This window comes from Phalacrocorax aristotelis, chromosome 19, assembly GCF_949628215.1.
Source record: "Phalacrocorax aristotelis chromosome 19, bGulAri2.1, whole genome shotgun sequence".
Lineage (NCBI taxonomy): Eukaryota > Metazoa > Chordata > Aves > Suliformes > Phalacrocoracidae > Phalacrocorax > Phalacrocorax aristotelis.
The window spans coordinates 4,665,313-4,680,246 of NC_134294.1; the positions used below are offsets into that span (position 1 = coordinate 4,665,313).

A 14,934-nucleotide genomic window follows, 5' to 3' on the forward strand; every position below is an offset into this window, starting at 1 on the left:
GGTCCCTTTTTTCCCAAAGTTGCAAGAATTTATTGTCAAATATGTTTCCTTCTCCTGTGGTTGACATCTGAATTTTTGGAAAATCAGGAACAAGGAAGATGTGCAACCTTAATGCTCTCTGTGTGACCCTGCTGAAAGGTCCTTTTCCAGTAGAATTTGAAGTACTGGGTCGCGCTTCAGAATTAGTTTGTTTAGAGTGACAGGACTGATAGCAATGTTACAAAGCTATTGTGGAGAGTTCTACTTCCTTTTTCTTTTCTGGTTGCCTAATTACTGCTGAAATTCTAAAACCAGTAAGGAATCTGTAACAGCTCTTACTCAGTGTAGTGCCTTGTGCCTGGATTCAAACGAATAAAAAGAATTTTGGCCAGTATGACATCAACAGCTAATTTCTGTCTTTACAGACGTATGAGGATCAACACAGCAGTGAAGAGGAAGAGGAGGAGGAGGAAGAAGAAAGCGAAGATGGGGAAGAAGACGACATCACTAGTGCGGAGTCTGAAAGCAGCGAGGAGGAAGAGGGAGAGCAGGAGGAGGACCAACAGAATGTTAATAGACAGCAACAGCTGGAATGGGATGACTCTACCCTCAGTTATTGATTCTAGCTGTTCCCTTTGTCTTTATGTTTCTGCTCTAGAAGACTCCACTGTAATACACTCCATTGTTACCAAGGATTCATGGTGGTTAAAAAAAAAAAAAAAATTCATTCTGGCCAGTAGATCCAACCCACACACATCCCAGTGTTTGTGTTATGTCGGCTAGTTCCTGATGCTGTTTCTAGGATTGTAGTTAGCACCTCTTTTCCTTCAGCCATGCCTCGGTGACTGGATTTTTTTTACGCTATGTGAGGAACCACCTTGCACTTTTTTCTTCATGTCATCTCAGCTAAGTGACTCTACAGATCTGTAGCCGTTGCACATGAATTTCTGAACTGTCTTTTTTTGCTCAGTGAAACAAACTTGGCTTTGTTCCTTCTTCTCTTTCTAAAAGAAGCAAAGATTGCTTGTTGACAAAGGGTAAAGCTGCTCATTTCAGCCTGTTGATTTCTTTTTATTTTTTCCCCCAAATTAGTGCATGTGTAAAGTGGCAGAATGAGGTTAATATGTAGATGATTAACAGACTTTTTAATATTTTGTAAATATATTGGAATTATGTAATTATGTCATTTGTGGTAGTGAAAACAGGGTTTGGGGTTTAAAACATGCTAAAGTAAAAAAATCATGAAGCATGAAGTATTACAAGTCTCATACTACGGCAGCAGGAGCACAGGCACGGTTATCTAGTGTAGATGTTTCAGTAACACAGTGTCCTTGGCCTTGACTGCCATGTTCGCTCATGCCCCGCTCTGTTTTTAGATTTTTCTTTCCTTTTCTTTAATTTCCTTTATTTTTGCAGAGGGAACAGACAAGCTTGTGAGAAATTGTAAAGGCTTTAGGAACCTCTGCAGAGGTTCGACTGCCCTGTGCAATACAGTTGTTTGTTTTTCTTTCTCCCCACCCCCCCACCCCAAAGTTAAGTCTTTGCATAAGAGCTTTTAAGTTATTGGGAGAAAAACACTACTCGGATGGTGGGCAAATTAGTGTGCTGGTGCTGTGGTGCGGTGCCACAGCTCCTATTAATTACAGCGAGGCTGCCTGCAGTACAATGATGGGCTGTTCATACTGTTGACGGGGTGCATTATTCGTTGAGCTGATGGCTTGTTACATTGGTAACTGAAGCTGGAAAGCCTGAGACCTGTGTACCTGTGCACCTTGGCTACTAGTCTACATAGATAGGTGTTTTGGGGTTTTGGGTTTGTTGGTTTTTTTTTTTGGCTGTTCAGTTTTTCTGATTTGGTAGCGGGAAGGTTTGGGGCATAGCTGATACCATTTCTATTAAACACTCCTGCTCATTCCCTGTAGCCCCTTGTACAGTAACTTGGACTGTTGGTGTATTAAGCCTTTGTTTACACTTAGTAATTGTGTTTTCCTGCTGGTGAAAACTATAGCAAAAATTATCCAACCAGAAAACCTTGGGCATCACGTTAATATTCTTCCAAGTCCAGATGTTTTTGGTTATTTCTGATCAAAGTTCTAACTTGGAATTGCAAAGGACTTTTCTAAAGAAATAGCTGAAAGGTACGAAAAGTAAGTTATGACCCGTGGTGGAGCGTGCTAGTTTTTTGTAAGGCAGGTCTTGTTTATTTAACTTTATTTGGTCTTACACAGAGCCTTGAATAACGAATATCTGCTTACTTGAGTCTTATGTTTGGAAGTGGATTAAAGAGAGTAACTTGTTTTGCTTGTAACCGGAGACTAGGACTCCATTCACTGCTCCGCACGGTAAGCAAAGTTCTGGTTTTTGAGCGTGTATGTAGTCTGCCAACGTTCTAGGTGCACAGAGCATGCAGCTCCTAGCAGGCTAGTTAGTGGCTGGCAGCACACAGCAGGGACACGTGGCACGGGGTAAGCGTGCGAGAGGAGCAACAAGCAAGCCAAAGGGTGGGGGCGCAAAGGGTCATAATTCAAAGAGATAAAAGATAAAGCCTGATCCAAATGTTTCTATGGTTTTGATTTTCAGAGCAGACCTATTCTCACCTAGTGGTGTGTGTAATGGGATCTAATGGTGGGTTTTATCTGGGGTAACGCTTGGCTGTGGAGTGCCTTCTAAATAGTAGCTGGACCTGGAAGCAGGGAAGAGAACCCACACAACTAGCTTACCGTTTTTTGGGGTTGTTTTTTTAACATGTAAAATTTTAGATTTCTAAAATGGGGAAATGGTTTTGACTACTTACGTGGTAATATAACTGCTAGTTTTAAGTAAACTGGGGAACTTTTAACTTATGTCTTACAGTTGTCCTGTGTTAATGTGTAGAAGACTTATCCTTCCATATGCTGTTGCTGTAGCTGCTGTATTTTAGACCAAAACTGATCATGGCTTAATGGTAATACTGAAAGGTTGTAAACGTCCTGATGCAGTTTGTAGCCACTGTGGGTATAACTTTTCAGATGTGTATATTGGTAACAGGTCAGTTTGGAAAGTCTATAAGCTACAATAAATTTCTGGTTCTAAAAGTTGTTTGCATTTCTTTCTTACCGAATGGAACTAAGCTCCATCAAGTTACATTAACGGTGTGTTAATTTGCCTCTGCCGCTGGCAGTAGGAGAGTTTTGTTTCGAGCATAGACAGACTGTGGCTGCGTGTGTGTACAATTTCTCAATCATTTTTCTTTTTTTTATTTTTGACTTAGAAAACATGTACCTAAAGCAACTGAAAAGTTCAACATGTAAACATTTATCTTCTTACAGAACCAGAGTTTGGCTTAAAAAAATATTTCTTTTTCAAAGGCAACAGAATAAGCACAATCAGTTTGTACAGAGTTAAAAAAAATAATCACAGAAACATCTCTAAATAAATAGAAAGGGGTACCACTTTGAGCATATTTATAAAATCAGAAGGTACTTATTTATAGTGAAATGTAATATTTTTGAAAGTGATTTAGGTTTCAATCTTCAGTACAACTTGCTGAAAACTATTGGGTGAGCCGTTGCTTTGTAATTCTTTGTAAATTGGGAGTCAAAGGCTCTTTGCTGACCTGATACAGCCATCAGACTTCGACTCAAGATGCTATTCCAGCAGTGTGCAAGGAGGAAGGTGCACTTGCTGACTCATTGATAGTTTTACTTCTGTAGGTAAGTTGGTTATCTAGACTAGGTAACCGCTCTGGAAAACTGGATTGAGAAACACCTTTGGAATTGCTCAGCTCTTGCAGTTTACACTGACACAGTTTTGTTTTATTGCACTTCTAAAATTGAAGGACAGATGACGTGAGCCACTGCTGCTTTGTACTTCTGTAAAACTATATTAAGGGCCGAGTTTTCTGGAGCCACTACCAAAGCGACGGCTGAAGGTATGAACTGCTGCAAGCCTGGGAACCATGTGCGTAAGAGTGACTAAGGAACCTACTAGGTAAGCCTGCCTTGCTGCAGTATGACGGGCACGATCCTGGATTATCAGTTTGTGGCAATGTAAGAGACTTGCTTTTACCTGTACAGAACTGTAGTATGTTTCTTCCCTTCCACAAGAGCTTACAAACTGCTGGTAAGGTGGTTGTGGTTTCAGTGCCTAGTACCTTGCCTGTGTGGCCTGATATTTTTGCATACTTTTTGCTCTGTACATTAGTTTAGTAAGAAAGGCAATAGTAATTTTATCTGTTCCCTAAAATGGAGCAAAGCCGTGTGGCCACAGGGAACTCTGCAAGCAGAGAGAGTCTGGGCGACCACCCCACAGGAGGGGACACAAAGAGATCACAAATGTCTGCCTCCCCCGACTGAGGGAGCGGTGATTTAGATGGGTGCAGTACCGTCTTCTCACTGATTATCATGCAAAGAGCTCTAGCTCCTGCAGTATTTTCTTCTACTATCAAAACAGCTGTTAAAGATGAAGTATTGGGCTTCTGTTTTCCTTTTTGCACTTCCTGTTTAGTATTTCAGCAGGATCCCCGCCAACCTTTATTCCATCATTGTGGCAAATTTTCTATGTATCCCCTTACGCTTGGGTGCAGAATGCTTGGTCTCCACTAATCTGGCTCTGAAAAAAACCCTCGAAGAATTACAAAAGATGGCATCAAATTGTTAGAGGATGATGATAGAACCTGGTAAAAGCATCATCCCAGAGCGTACGTGACACCAAGGTTTGATGCACAAACAAGGTGCTCACCAGAAATTCATTGTGCATGTTAGTCCTGCACGTTAATGGGGAAGTACCCAGTACCATCGTGTGACCTGTTTCTCGCGGGGGGGGATAAGGCAAGCGATACAGCCGTCAGCTGGTGTACAGCAGCATCTGGCTGTGCACCACAGAGTGTTGGTTGTGGTGGAGCAGCTGACACATGGTAACCTGCCACCCCATGGAAACTTCTGCATTTGTCCAAGGCCTGATGATAATGGATTTTTTCTTAATAGCTGTAAGAGATACAAGCATCTTCCTACTCCTAATTTAAATTGTGACACCCAGAACCCTCTGAGCCTGTGAAGCATGAGGCTATATAATCTGGCACAGTAAAGGAAAATTATAGTACTTAAAACAGCTAAAAAAACACACCTGGTGGCTTACATAAATTGTTGGCCAGTTCAATTTTGTAACACTTCCGATTGCAAATATGGATGCACTGTTCTGAGATTCAATTTGAAACCTGTCCAGTTAAAGAAAACCATGAGTAATATTCTAGACTCAGGAGAACCATATCAGTGGAAGTAATTTACAACACATTGCAGAGAGCTCTTTGTTGACAGAGGACAATACTCAAAGGCTACAGGAAGTTCCTTTTAGTCTAATCTCTAGAAGCAGCAGCAGCTCTAGAGCGCTGGCTCCGCTCGGGACGGTGTTTGGTTTTCTCTGTGTCTGTTTATATGCATTTGTCAACTGTTGTTTTCCTAGTGTTATGGTCAAATGCAGCGTTAGGGAAAGACACGAAGCTAACAAGGGTCTGTAACACAGAGAAGGTACATCAAAAACAATTGCTGCAAAGGTACTTTCAGTACTACTCACTATTAACAGGCTCAAGAACTGTTAGAGGAGTGGGTTAGGAAGTAATTTGGATCACTGGGAAGGGTACATGCCACACTGGCTTGAAATATTCTGGCTGCTTCTCGGTCACATATAGTATCATTTGAAAGGTGTAGAAAAAGGGGCTCTCCAAGGGTTATATGCAGTTAAAATTAGTTGTCTTCTATATCACTGCTTCGTCTAGTAACTGGTGCTCTGTGAGAGGCAACCTGGTTTGTATTAATGGATACAAAACAGCATAGAATAGAATTCATAGAAAACCATCTTTTACGAAGAGAAACAGTACTTGAAATCAGAAATTACCAACAATGTAACACTAAATCCTAATCTGCTAGCATCTGTTTGTATGTAAAGGTAACGAGGGAAGGGTTTATTAAAGGTGTTTTGTATTCCTTCACTGACCAAACCCAGGATTACCTACTACTGTTTGTTTCTACTTAGGCTAGAAGTTACTTTTTTAAGGCAGTGTTAACTTAGCTATGCAGCTGATGAAGAACAAATACATTTGAACTTGTCCTCTTAAGGGAAAAAAAAAAAAAAAAAAAAAAGAGTGGCTTTAGCCAGGATAGGGCAGCATTCTTCTAATTTTGAATTACAGGGGTACCTGATTTTAAAGTATTAAAAAGAGCCAAAAGTCAGGAATGAGTTGCACCTATGTGCTGGATGCAAACCCACTAGCAAATCAAACCATCCCATGACAGGGAAGATTTATTAAGAAAGAATAAACAGGCTGGTCCTGTCTCAGTCCTAAACCTGTTGGTTTTGTGGGAATTTTAAACCAGGTAGGAAAGCTAAATTTACACGAGAGAGTAGTCTGTCGTTTGACAATACGTGTGTCACTTGAGAAATAGGATCTGAAATGCCTGTGGTTTTTTTAACCTACATAAGTAAGAGTAAGAAAAAGAGGTTAAAAAACAGCTGTATGAATAAAAGAAAATTGCTCAACCTAGTTAAGGGCATACAAATCAAATACAGCATTTGGCTTCAGGGGTGTCCTGCAAATTAGACTATGCTAGTCTTTAAAAGGCAGGAATGATAGCACCTCCAGGAACCTGATGTGGAGACCGTGGGGGAACGGAAGGAAGGAAGCACCCCGGGAAGCTGCTAATGGAAGCAGTTTTCCTTTACCACCTTTACAGCTATGCTACTCCCCCCATCTCCCAGCTGTCGCGTAGTGCGTGGTGCACCTCGCTGTGCTCAAGCAGGGCACTGAGGGGCAGCAGTGGCTCCCGTTCATCTGTCCCTGTGCAACACCAGCGCTCAGAACTGCTCGCCAGGTGAGGACGCGAGCTGGAGACAAAAATATGACACATGAGTAGAAGTACGTGATTGATTACAGCACCTTGTGGGAGACAGGACAGATTCTGCTTGGGAAGGAGACAGAGGCAGCAGTGACAACAGGAGGAGGCCGGAGGAGACACTTTGTCCTGATGTAGGTATCAGCACAGATGACCGTGGCTTGTTCTTTGGCTGAACCCCCACACACCGACACACAGTCTTTCCACACCAGCTCTAACAACAGACAAGGAGTCAAGTACCATGGCTGAGAGGAGGAAGAGTGTGGAAAGGAATGGAATAAATTTGTAAGAAGATGAGAGTTGAGATGCAACTTACGCTAAAGTCACTGTTTCAGTGTTAAAAGCGCTCATCTGGCACTCCTCCGTCCTTGCACAGGAAGGCAGACTGGCCAAATAACTCAGGTACAGACTGGTACCATCTGTCCCAGCTGACACTGGCACTGCAGTGCTGTAGCTCAGCGATTGCAGAGGTGGAGGCCAGTGCCCTGCGTGCATGTATTACAGGGAAACCAGGTGGCAAACTAGCTCTGATGTACCCCAGCAGGCGGTACGTGTAGCAACCAACGCTACGTGCCCATTTTGAACATGCAGTCTTACTGTTTTCAGGCTTAAAAACAGAATAAACTCCAAAACCCAGGAATTGCTTGAGGCTGAACTGAAGTCTGGCTTTGGAAAGGAAACAAAAACACCTAACCTGTTGGCCAACCTGTTCTTGTGGCATCAGGTTTTTGTCAGCGACAGCTGGGTTCCAGTTCAGTTTCAGAACGCTTTGGCCTCAGTAGCGGAGAGAAGGTAATAGGACAGCACAGATATTTTTACCCTGTAAACAATACAGAGTAAAACACTTGTCTACATCAGCTTCTGTGGTGATTTAAGCTCCCTACCATCGTGTACACTGAAACAGGGTAGGAGGAGTGATCGCGTGGTGACGTTAATGCCTCTGAGCTGTAATGGTGGGCACCTGGAAGATGGGCTATGGATTAAGCGCTACAGGGACAGAAGGTTCTCAGTGTTCAGCTAAACTTCAAAGAAAATAGAAATAGACACATTAACACACTGGAAGGATGTTACAACTGCCTGAACTCTTCCATTAGAAGATGTATTTGAAGCATAACAAGTTCTTAAGGATACAGTACATCGACCTACCTTTCACTGTATGCAGTAATTTTATTGCCTCACGTCTCTCCCTTGTCCCCCAAAGACCTACAGGAGACATGATTATGTGGCTGACGACAGTCCAACAATTTTTCAGTCATGCAGAACTGTCTGATCTCTGGGAACGCAGGTGCAGGGTCTTCAACATGGCAATATCCATCAGCCTTTAAAAACCTGTCTACACTTGCTGGACTCAGTGCAGGTATTACATTCTCTTGGCGCAAGCGTGCAGGCCGAAATTGCGCTACTGTCTGTTATCTTTGGATACGTTGTGCGCCAGCCAGTTCACTTTGGTTTTCCAGCTCTCTCGCAGGGCTTCATTAAACTTCAGTCTGAAGTGCTTCAGTGCCTCCTCGTCTGTTTTCCCAAGAGCTAGGGAATCCTGAAGGTAAGAGGCAGAAATCAGCGTAGCCTCACTGAAAGCACAACTGAACAATTAACTGCTCAACTACCAAGATGTTTGTTTACTCACTAAGAAATTACTCCATTGAAAGGGGCATCAGGTAGGAAATGAGTAGCCGTTAACTGTTTTCAATAGTTACCGTAGTTGCATGAGGTTTTTTTCATTCTGATAAATACACGCAGCCTGCTCCTATGTTGAGCGTAGAGAAACAGTAGAGTTTTTTAGGGCTTTTGTACAAAGCTACTCTCTTTCAGTTGGCCAGGGCTAGGTTGGTATAATTTAAGAGGCAAGCTAGGAACAAGAAATGGTACGCAACCGAAGAGCTCTGTCTCCTTCCCTGCAAGCTGCTTCTACATGTACCTACTGCTTTTGTGCTGAAGAATCGGAAGTTATTTCCTGAGCACCAGTATCTGGTATTTCTCATGAACGTTGGACAACGATTTCAGATTTGCTTTGAAGAATATCCCCTTCCACACAGAACTCCTCCTCACTGAGCTACAAGATCAGGTATTCAGTTTTAACCGTATCTGGGCTCTGCTTCTCTTACCTTTAGATACTGAATGTCTTTAGAGCAGCTGAGTTCTGGCAGGCCAGCAGCTTTCATCAGTGCAAACAAGTGCAGGAAGAGAAGACCGTGGCGCCTCAGAATCATATAGGCTTTTTCACAATAACCCCTGAATCTGTTCGGAAAGGAAGGTGAGGCAAAGGAATGAAGACTGCAAGCTGTGCCATTTTATAAACAAGACTACGTGTTAGTCTGAACCCTGCTGTCTGCATTGATGACTGCCACGCTCTTCTCCCTTCTCTAACAGGTAGATAATTGTTTAGTTACATTAGTGTGTACAGACAGCTATAGGCTGTGTATCACTGGTGGAAATAAATTCTGAAAATTCAGAGCTCAAAAAGCTTAAGCCAAGTTTAACAGCTCACACTTACCTTTCAAACTTCTCGTTGTTGTTAGTTTTCCCTTGTTGGATGACATGCACAAAGTCGTAAGTTAAGATGAAAGGAACTCGTTCTCTATTAATACCAAATTTAGTCTTGAAGTTCCCCAAAAAGTGACCAAAATCAATATGGAAAAGCTGAAAATAAGGAAGAAAATTTTGTTTTCAGCACAGTATCTATTTTAGGTGATCAGTGTTGAGTTCTCTTCACAGTTCCTGTATTTGAAAGATACTGACCCCATAGGATTTTGGGAGGGAGAAAAATGACCTCTCCCATGGCACTCCTTTGGGAAAAGAGGTAATATTAACTTGCCAAGTTATTCTCTAGTGTAATTAGATGTTGGATAGGACTTTGTATATCTGAAGAAATTTCTGGGTTTTATGAAGCCTCAGTGTGTCACTAGTAGAAGGGGAAAGAGAACTAAACTGGGCACCCTACCAGGACAGTTCGCAGTCCCAGGCAGCGTATGGAAAGATGCCCTCTTTTGAAGTTGCTACAAAATATTACTTGCCTCAGGTAAGGCTTCTTTCCCCCCCTTCCTTCTGTTTTTTTTTTTAATACTACCAAGCACAGCACAGTGGTTGCAGCACTAGTGCAATGGTGGGAAGGAGGATCCTGTGCAGAACCTTGCACACCAGCGATGTTGCAGAGCTGCTGTAAACCCTAGATGATGAGCAAAACCCGAGGCTGTATACCGCAGGGCATCAGCTCCCTCAAGTGGACAAATCACTGAGTGGCCACTGCTCTGGTGCGAGCTCCCTGCCCAGCACTTTTCTTAACAGGAAGGAGAGGCAGCCCTAGGTAAGGGCTGCTGCTAGTCACAGCCCAGGGAGGGAGGTTAGTCTCTCATTCACTAACGACACAGTGTCTCTGTCCCTGCTGTGACCCCAAAACAAAGGCACTCCTAGGTTTCTTTGACCATGACTGCTTGACTCGGGGAAGTAAGAAGTGGAGGAGTGGGGATGCTACACAGCAGCAGTGCCGGCAGGCAGGTGCGCACACATGAGCGATACGAGTCTCAAAACATCAGCAGCCAATTTCTTACTTTCAAATATTAACCAGCTGAGTTCACTGGACCTGCAGGAGACTTACCTTGCACTGTCTGGCACAGAGTTGTTTTTAGGCTTTGTAGAATTCACAATTAATTAGATAAGGAAGATAGCTTAGACTCCCCCTTTACCAAAATATTACTGATGTAGTTTAGTACATGTCCTGTTAGCAAAGGGATTTTCTTCTTCCTAGTTTTGCCCTTTGTCTTCTAAACAGTGTATGAGAAGGAATGACCTCTGCTGGCTATTCTTGTGGATTAGAGAAGTAAAGGAGTCAGTACAGGTATCAATGTGAAATTAAAACTATGCTGCTCACTTGCATTCAGTTGGGGGGGGGGGGAACGAATGCCAAACCAAACAAAAAACCAAACATTTTCTTTTCCAGGAGGAAGACTATCACTATATCAGCTTGGGTGAGTAACTGAGGCTCTTACCTAGCAACTACAAGTGATTTGTGACTCTGCTGAAGCCAAGTTAAGTCTTCAGACTGTACTTAAGTTTGCATCTGCAGACAATTTTAGGTCTGAGAGGTATAAATTGCTCCACAGTAATTTCAAAGTGGGTATTAACAGCTGCAGCTGATGGCAGTGGTGCTTACAGAATTGTAATTCAAATTATAAAACTGTATTTACCCTCTTAATGGTAGAAGCTATTGAGAATATTTGTCCAGTCTGCCTCTCAGCTGGAAGGTGAGGTACATGCCTTAGCAGTAAGATTGCACTGGGATATGTCTGCCCATTGCTAAGTAGCACTCATGCCCCTCTTCCAGTACTTCAACAGCAGCAGTGAATCCCCATACCTGTCCAGTTTCCCGGATCATGATGTTATCACTGTGCCGGTCGCCTATCCCCAGCACGTACGTTGCCACGCAGTACCCAGCACAGGAAAGAGTGAACTCCTCTATAGCTTGTTCTAATGCGTCACTGAAGAGGGTAAGAAAAAGGTTGAAAGAGAATTTTACTTCAAACACCAGTACTTCACCACTGGGAGAGTTGTTTTTATAGCTTCCCCCATGCGAACCTGCAGGAGAACATAAGGGAATCACGTTTGAATTTCTGTAGTGGTCTCCGGAGGCAGTACCGCCATCCATGCTTTACAAAAACTAGCTGCAATAACAACTGTCTGTAACGGGAGAGGTCCGGGTAAGGTTGTGTCTGCAATCTCAGCTAAATTAACTCATTTCTAGATCTCTACCGATTCAAAAGATAAAGCGGGCTCCTAGAATGACTCCTGCTGGTGCCCTGCTACATCAGAGTATTGGTGCTGACTGTTTCTGTATCTAGTAAAACCCCAAGCTCTACACAGCTTTTGTGCTTGCTCTTTCCAGCTGCCAGTTCTGGCATCACTCCTGCCCCTCTTCCAGCTGCCACCACGCTGACTATCTTTGGAAAAGGTAACGGGACCGACCGGAAGATTGAGGTTTGGCTCCAGCTACCTTAAGCTACCAAGGATCAAAAAAGCTTGCAAGCAGTAAGTCAGATGCCTCCACTTCTGGTCGAGACCCATACAGAGCCACATGATGCCTTCTGCTGCGCCAGGCAGTGAAGCGGCCATAGATACTGTGGGACAGCTTGGAAATACATGTAACTGAAGTTAAAAGTTGAGTAAAGCAGAAGCATCTTCAGATGGAAGAAAGCAATACAGCAGCACTGAGTAAAAGGTAAGTAAAAGCCCGCTTACCCTGGGTTCTTGGATTTCAGCCAGTTCAGCAGTGCATCCTTGTTGAAGGCTGCAGTGGCCACCATGTTGCTCTTGTTCAGCTGGATGTTGGCAATGGTGTCTGAATGCATGACTACTTCTATCAGTCCCGTCTTGTCTCCTGTGGAGAGGCAGCCATAAGGGGTCATCCTGCAGAGATGAAAGAAACCCTTCCACTGAAATCTTGCCCAGAATGGGGGTGTGTTGACTTTTAAGCTTTCCCTTGTGTGCCGTATCTACTCCATACCTACTCTGTATTTCTGCCGCTCAGTACCACAAAACCTGACTAGCTGCTGACAGACCTGCTGGGGACAAAATAAGCCTGCAGAACAAACAGCCTCACCACACATTATCTATCATTGCAGTAGGACAAACTGCGTGCACACTACTCACCTCAGGTCCAGGCCCTCCTGCTTCCACAGGATGTCCATCAGCTGGATCATCTGCAGCGTCAGCATGTCCTGACGAAGATCTGTGCAGCGTTACAAAGGAAAAAAGGATCATAAGTACCTCCCACTGTCCCCTCCTCTGGTGCTCTTGCAAGGGGCACTTGTTCTGCCTCTGAAACACTTGCTAGGTCTGGCCAGTAAAGAACATCAGCTACAGCAACGTTTGCTGGTGTACTAATAGCGTAAAGCCACCCTACTAGGTACCTTAACTCAGACACGATTATACTAACGGAGGTATAGGCTACTTCACTTTGCCAAAGCTCTTCCCATAGCGGTCCGTGTAGTGCTTTAGAAAACATCTGTCTGGACACAACAGTGAGCAGCTGCCGCTCCAGCCCTACAAAGCTGGGCCTGCTGTTGCCCTTTCAGATGTCACATCAGTCTCCTTTTTACTGTGCAAGGTATCCAGCTACTACTGTGCTAAAATCTTAATGAAGAGGGCAGCAAGTGAAATATAGAGGAGAGTTTATTAAAGCTCCAGATTACTGCCAAAAAACTCAAACACGTTGATGGTCCTCATTTATACAACATCTAAACGGTCCACATTTAGGCCCGCTCACCACAACAAATATTTGAGAGTATTACACCTATGAAAACATATTCTTTAAAGACTTACCGTCTCCATTTTTAAAAATAATACCCACTCCACTTCCGCCTCTCTCTTCATTATTAAACACAATCCATAAAGGTTTCATTTTGGAGTCCATAAAGGTGCACTGATCCACGCTAGAGAAAACAAAAATATTACGATCAGATTGCCATCTTTCAGAAGAAGCGGCCATCTAAGCTGCAAATTCAACAGCCTCGACAAACGCGAAAGGACTTGGGACCGCCACGAGAAGAGGCCCTTGTGGGTAACCAGAAGCCTAGCTCTGCTGCTGAACAAAGCCTGCAGCACAAATTAAGAGATACAGCGCTCTTCCTTACCAAACTTCAGCGAGGATAATGTTGGGGTTCAGGGGGGACTGGAGGTGGGAAAGTGCTTCGAGATATGTTTCCTGCTTCATGCACATATGCATCATCTCCTTGGTTTGAGGCTTGGTGGCCTTCTGAGAACTCACTTTAACAAAGTCATTCAGAGCTTTCATCTTGTTGAGTGCTTCTCCCTGAAAAAAGGGAGGGATGGCGCAGGGTTAACAAATAGAAATTCCTGGAGAACGTTTAAAAATTGTTAAAATCTACTGTGAAGTGAAAACCTTGGTTGTATCTCTCGCCTTCTCTTCAAACTTGTGGCAATTTCACACATTGCAACAAAACAAATTTCGCAGTATCTGCTTGAGGGAGATCCATACTCCATTATGGATGTTCTGCTGGGCACAAGTGCATTGCAAGGTAAAGGCTGCAGTCCTAAATACCAGGAATAACGGACATTATCGAGCACCAAAGGAAGAAGTGAGGCGCACTGGCTAGAAAAGTGAGGATGAGGAAGCGCCCCTGCCCCGCTCTGCTTTTGGGGAGTCTGGTTATGCCAAAGGGCCACTTGATCGTGAAAATAGAAGCAGCACCGGTTTGTGGGCACATCTTGCCTAGGACTTCAAGTCTACATGAGTCCCTTGCTTCTGAATTAGGCACAGTGCTCCTTGGTAGGTAACAGACGTCTTAGAGAGCGGGTAAATACGTCCACACAGCAACAGCCAGTTGTCATCAGCTCCTACTAAATGGTAGCTCATTCAACTCATCTAATAACAGCAGTGGTCTTTGAACACTTCAAAGCATTCTAGACACATAGTGGAGTCTGGGACGTGTGTGGGTGAGTAAGAGATGAGCAAAGTCACATGTGATGGGGAACTCCAGGCTCTTAATAGGATATGCCAAAACCAACATAGCAGTTAAAAGGCTTTTTTTTTTTTGCGTTACTGATATCATGAAGTTGGAAAAGCTAACAGCTGAGAGCCAGCTCCAAGCAAGAGGGACGTCAACCTTATGGCTAAAAGCCATTTTTACCTGTTTCATCAAAACTTTCATGTGGTGGGTGCTGCCTCTGCAGTACGCTTCCAGGATGAGCCCAAACCTCAAGGCAACTGCAGGAACATGCATTTCTGACCTAGGGGAAGAAGGGAGGTTGAAGCAATTCTGACTCACTGCAGCGAGTGACTAATGCTCCCGTTCATGCCAGCACAAGGAGGGGGAAGAGAGGAGGGTGCAGAATATTAGCACTGTTTAGATTCTATGTACTGGGGGCGGGGCGGGGAGAACCCAGCCCAGAAGGTGATGTCTCATCACTTCAAGCAATGTTTTTTCCTACATTTTTCAGGATGACTAAATTGCTAACTACTCCTTTGAGAACATTACTTAAGGAGCAAGGACAGTTCCGAGCCTGTGGCTCAGGTCTGGCAGGCGCCCATGGATGGCCAAAGTCAATTTCAGCTCACAGGCATGTGTGCATGTGT

General features: G+C 43.7%; 2 protein-coding genes across 10 annotated transcripts in view; one reads left to right on the forward strand and one right to left on the reverse strand.

The window, feature by feature from the left end:
* Positions 1-3,053, forward strand: part of CLSTN1 (calsyntenin 1) — a 40,500-nt gene extending 37,447 nt beyond the window's left edge. For all 4 annotated transcript variants that reach the window (XM_075113969.1, XM_075113971.1, XM_075113970.1 and 1 more), the window contains one exon: positions 405-3,053. In XM_075113969.1, the coding sequence (XP_074970070.1) occupies positions 405-599 (195 nt within the window). In that variant the 3' untranslated portion in view covers positions 600-3,053. The remainder of the gene's footprint in view (positions 1-404) is intronic.
* Positions 3,054-7,925: 4,872 nt separating this feature from the next.
* The window catches only part of PIK3CD (phosphatidylinositol-4,5-bisphosphate 3-kinase catalytic subunit delta), a 55,282-nt gene continuing 48,273 nt past the window's right edge, over positions 7,926-14,934 (reverse strand). For 5 of the 6 annotated variants that reach the window (XM_075113966.1, XM_075113965.1, XM_075113964.1 and 2 more), the window contains exons 16-24: positions 14,489-14,588; positions 13,472-13,650; positions 13,161-13,270; positions 12,489-12,567; positions 12,078-12,245; positions 11,197-11,320; positions 9,340-9,485; positions 8,951-9,083; positions 7,926-8,382 (exon numbers count right to left, since the gene is read on the reverse strand). In XM_075113966.1, coding sequence (XP_074970067.1) covers positions 8,245-8,382; positions 8,951-9,083; positions 9,340-9,485; positions 11,197-11,320; positions 12,078-12,245; positions 12,489-12,567; positions 13,161-13,270; positions 13,472-13,650; positions 14,489-14,588 — 1,177 coding nt within the window. In that variant the 3' untranslated portion in view covers positions 7,926-8,244. The remainder of the gene's footprint in view (positions 8,383-8,950; positions 9,084-9,339; positions 9,486-11,196; positions 11,321-12,077; positions 12,246-12,488; positions 12,568-13,160; positions 13,271-13,471; positions 13,651-14,488; positions 14,589-14,934) is intronic. The other variant, XR_012663729.1, reaches the window with a different exon arrangement.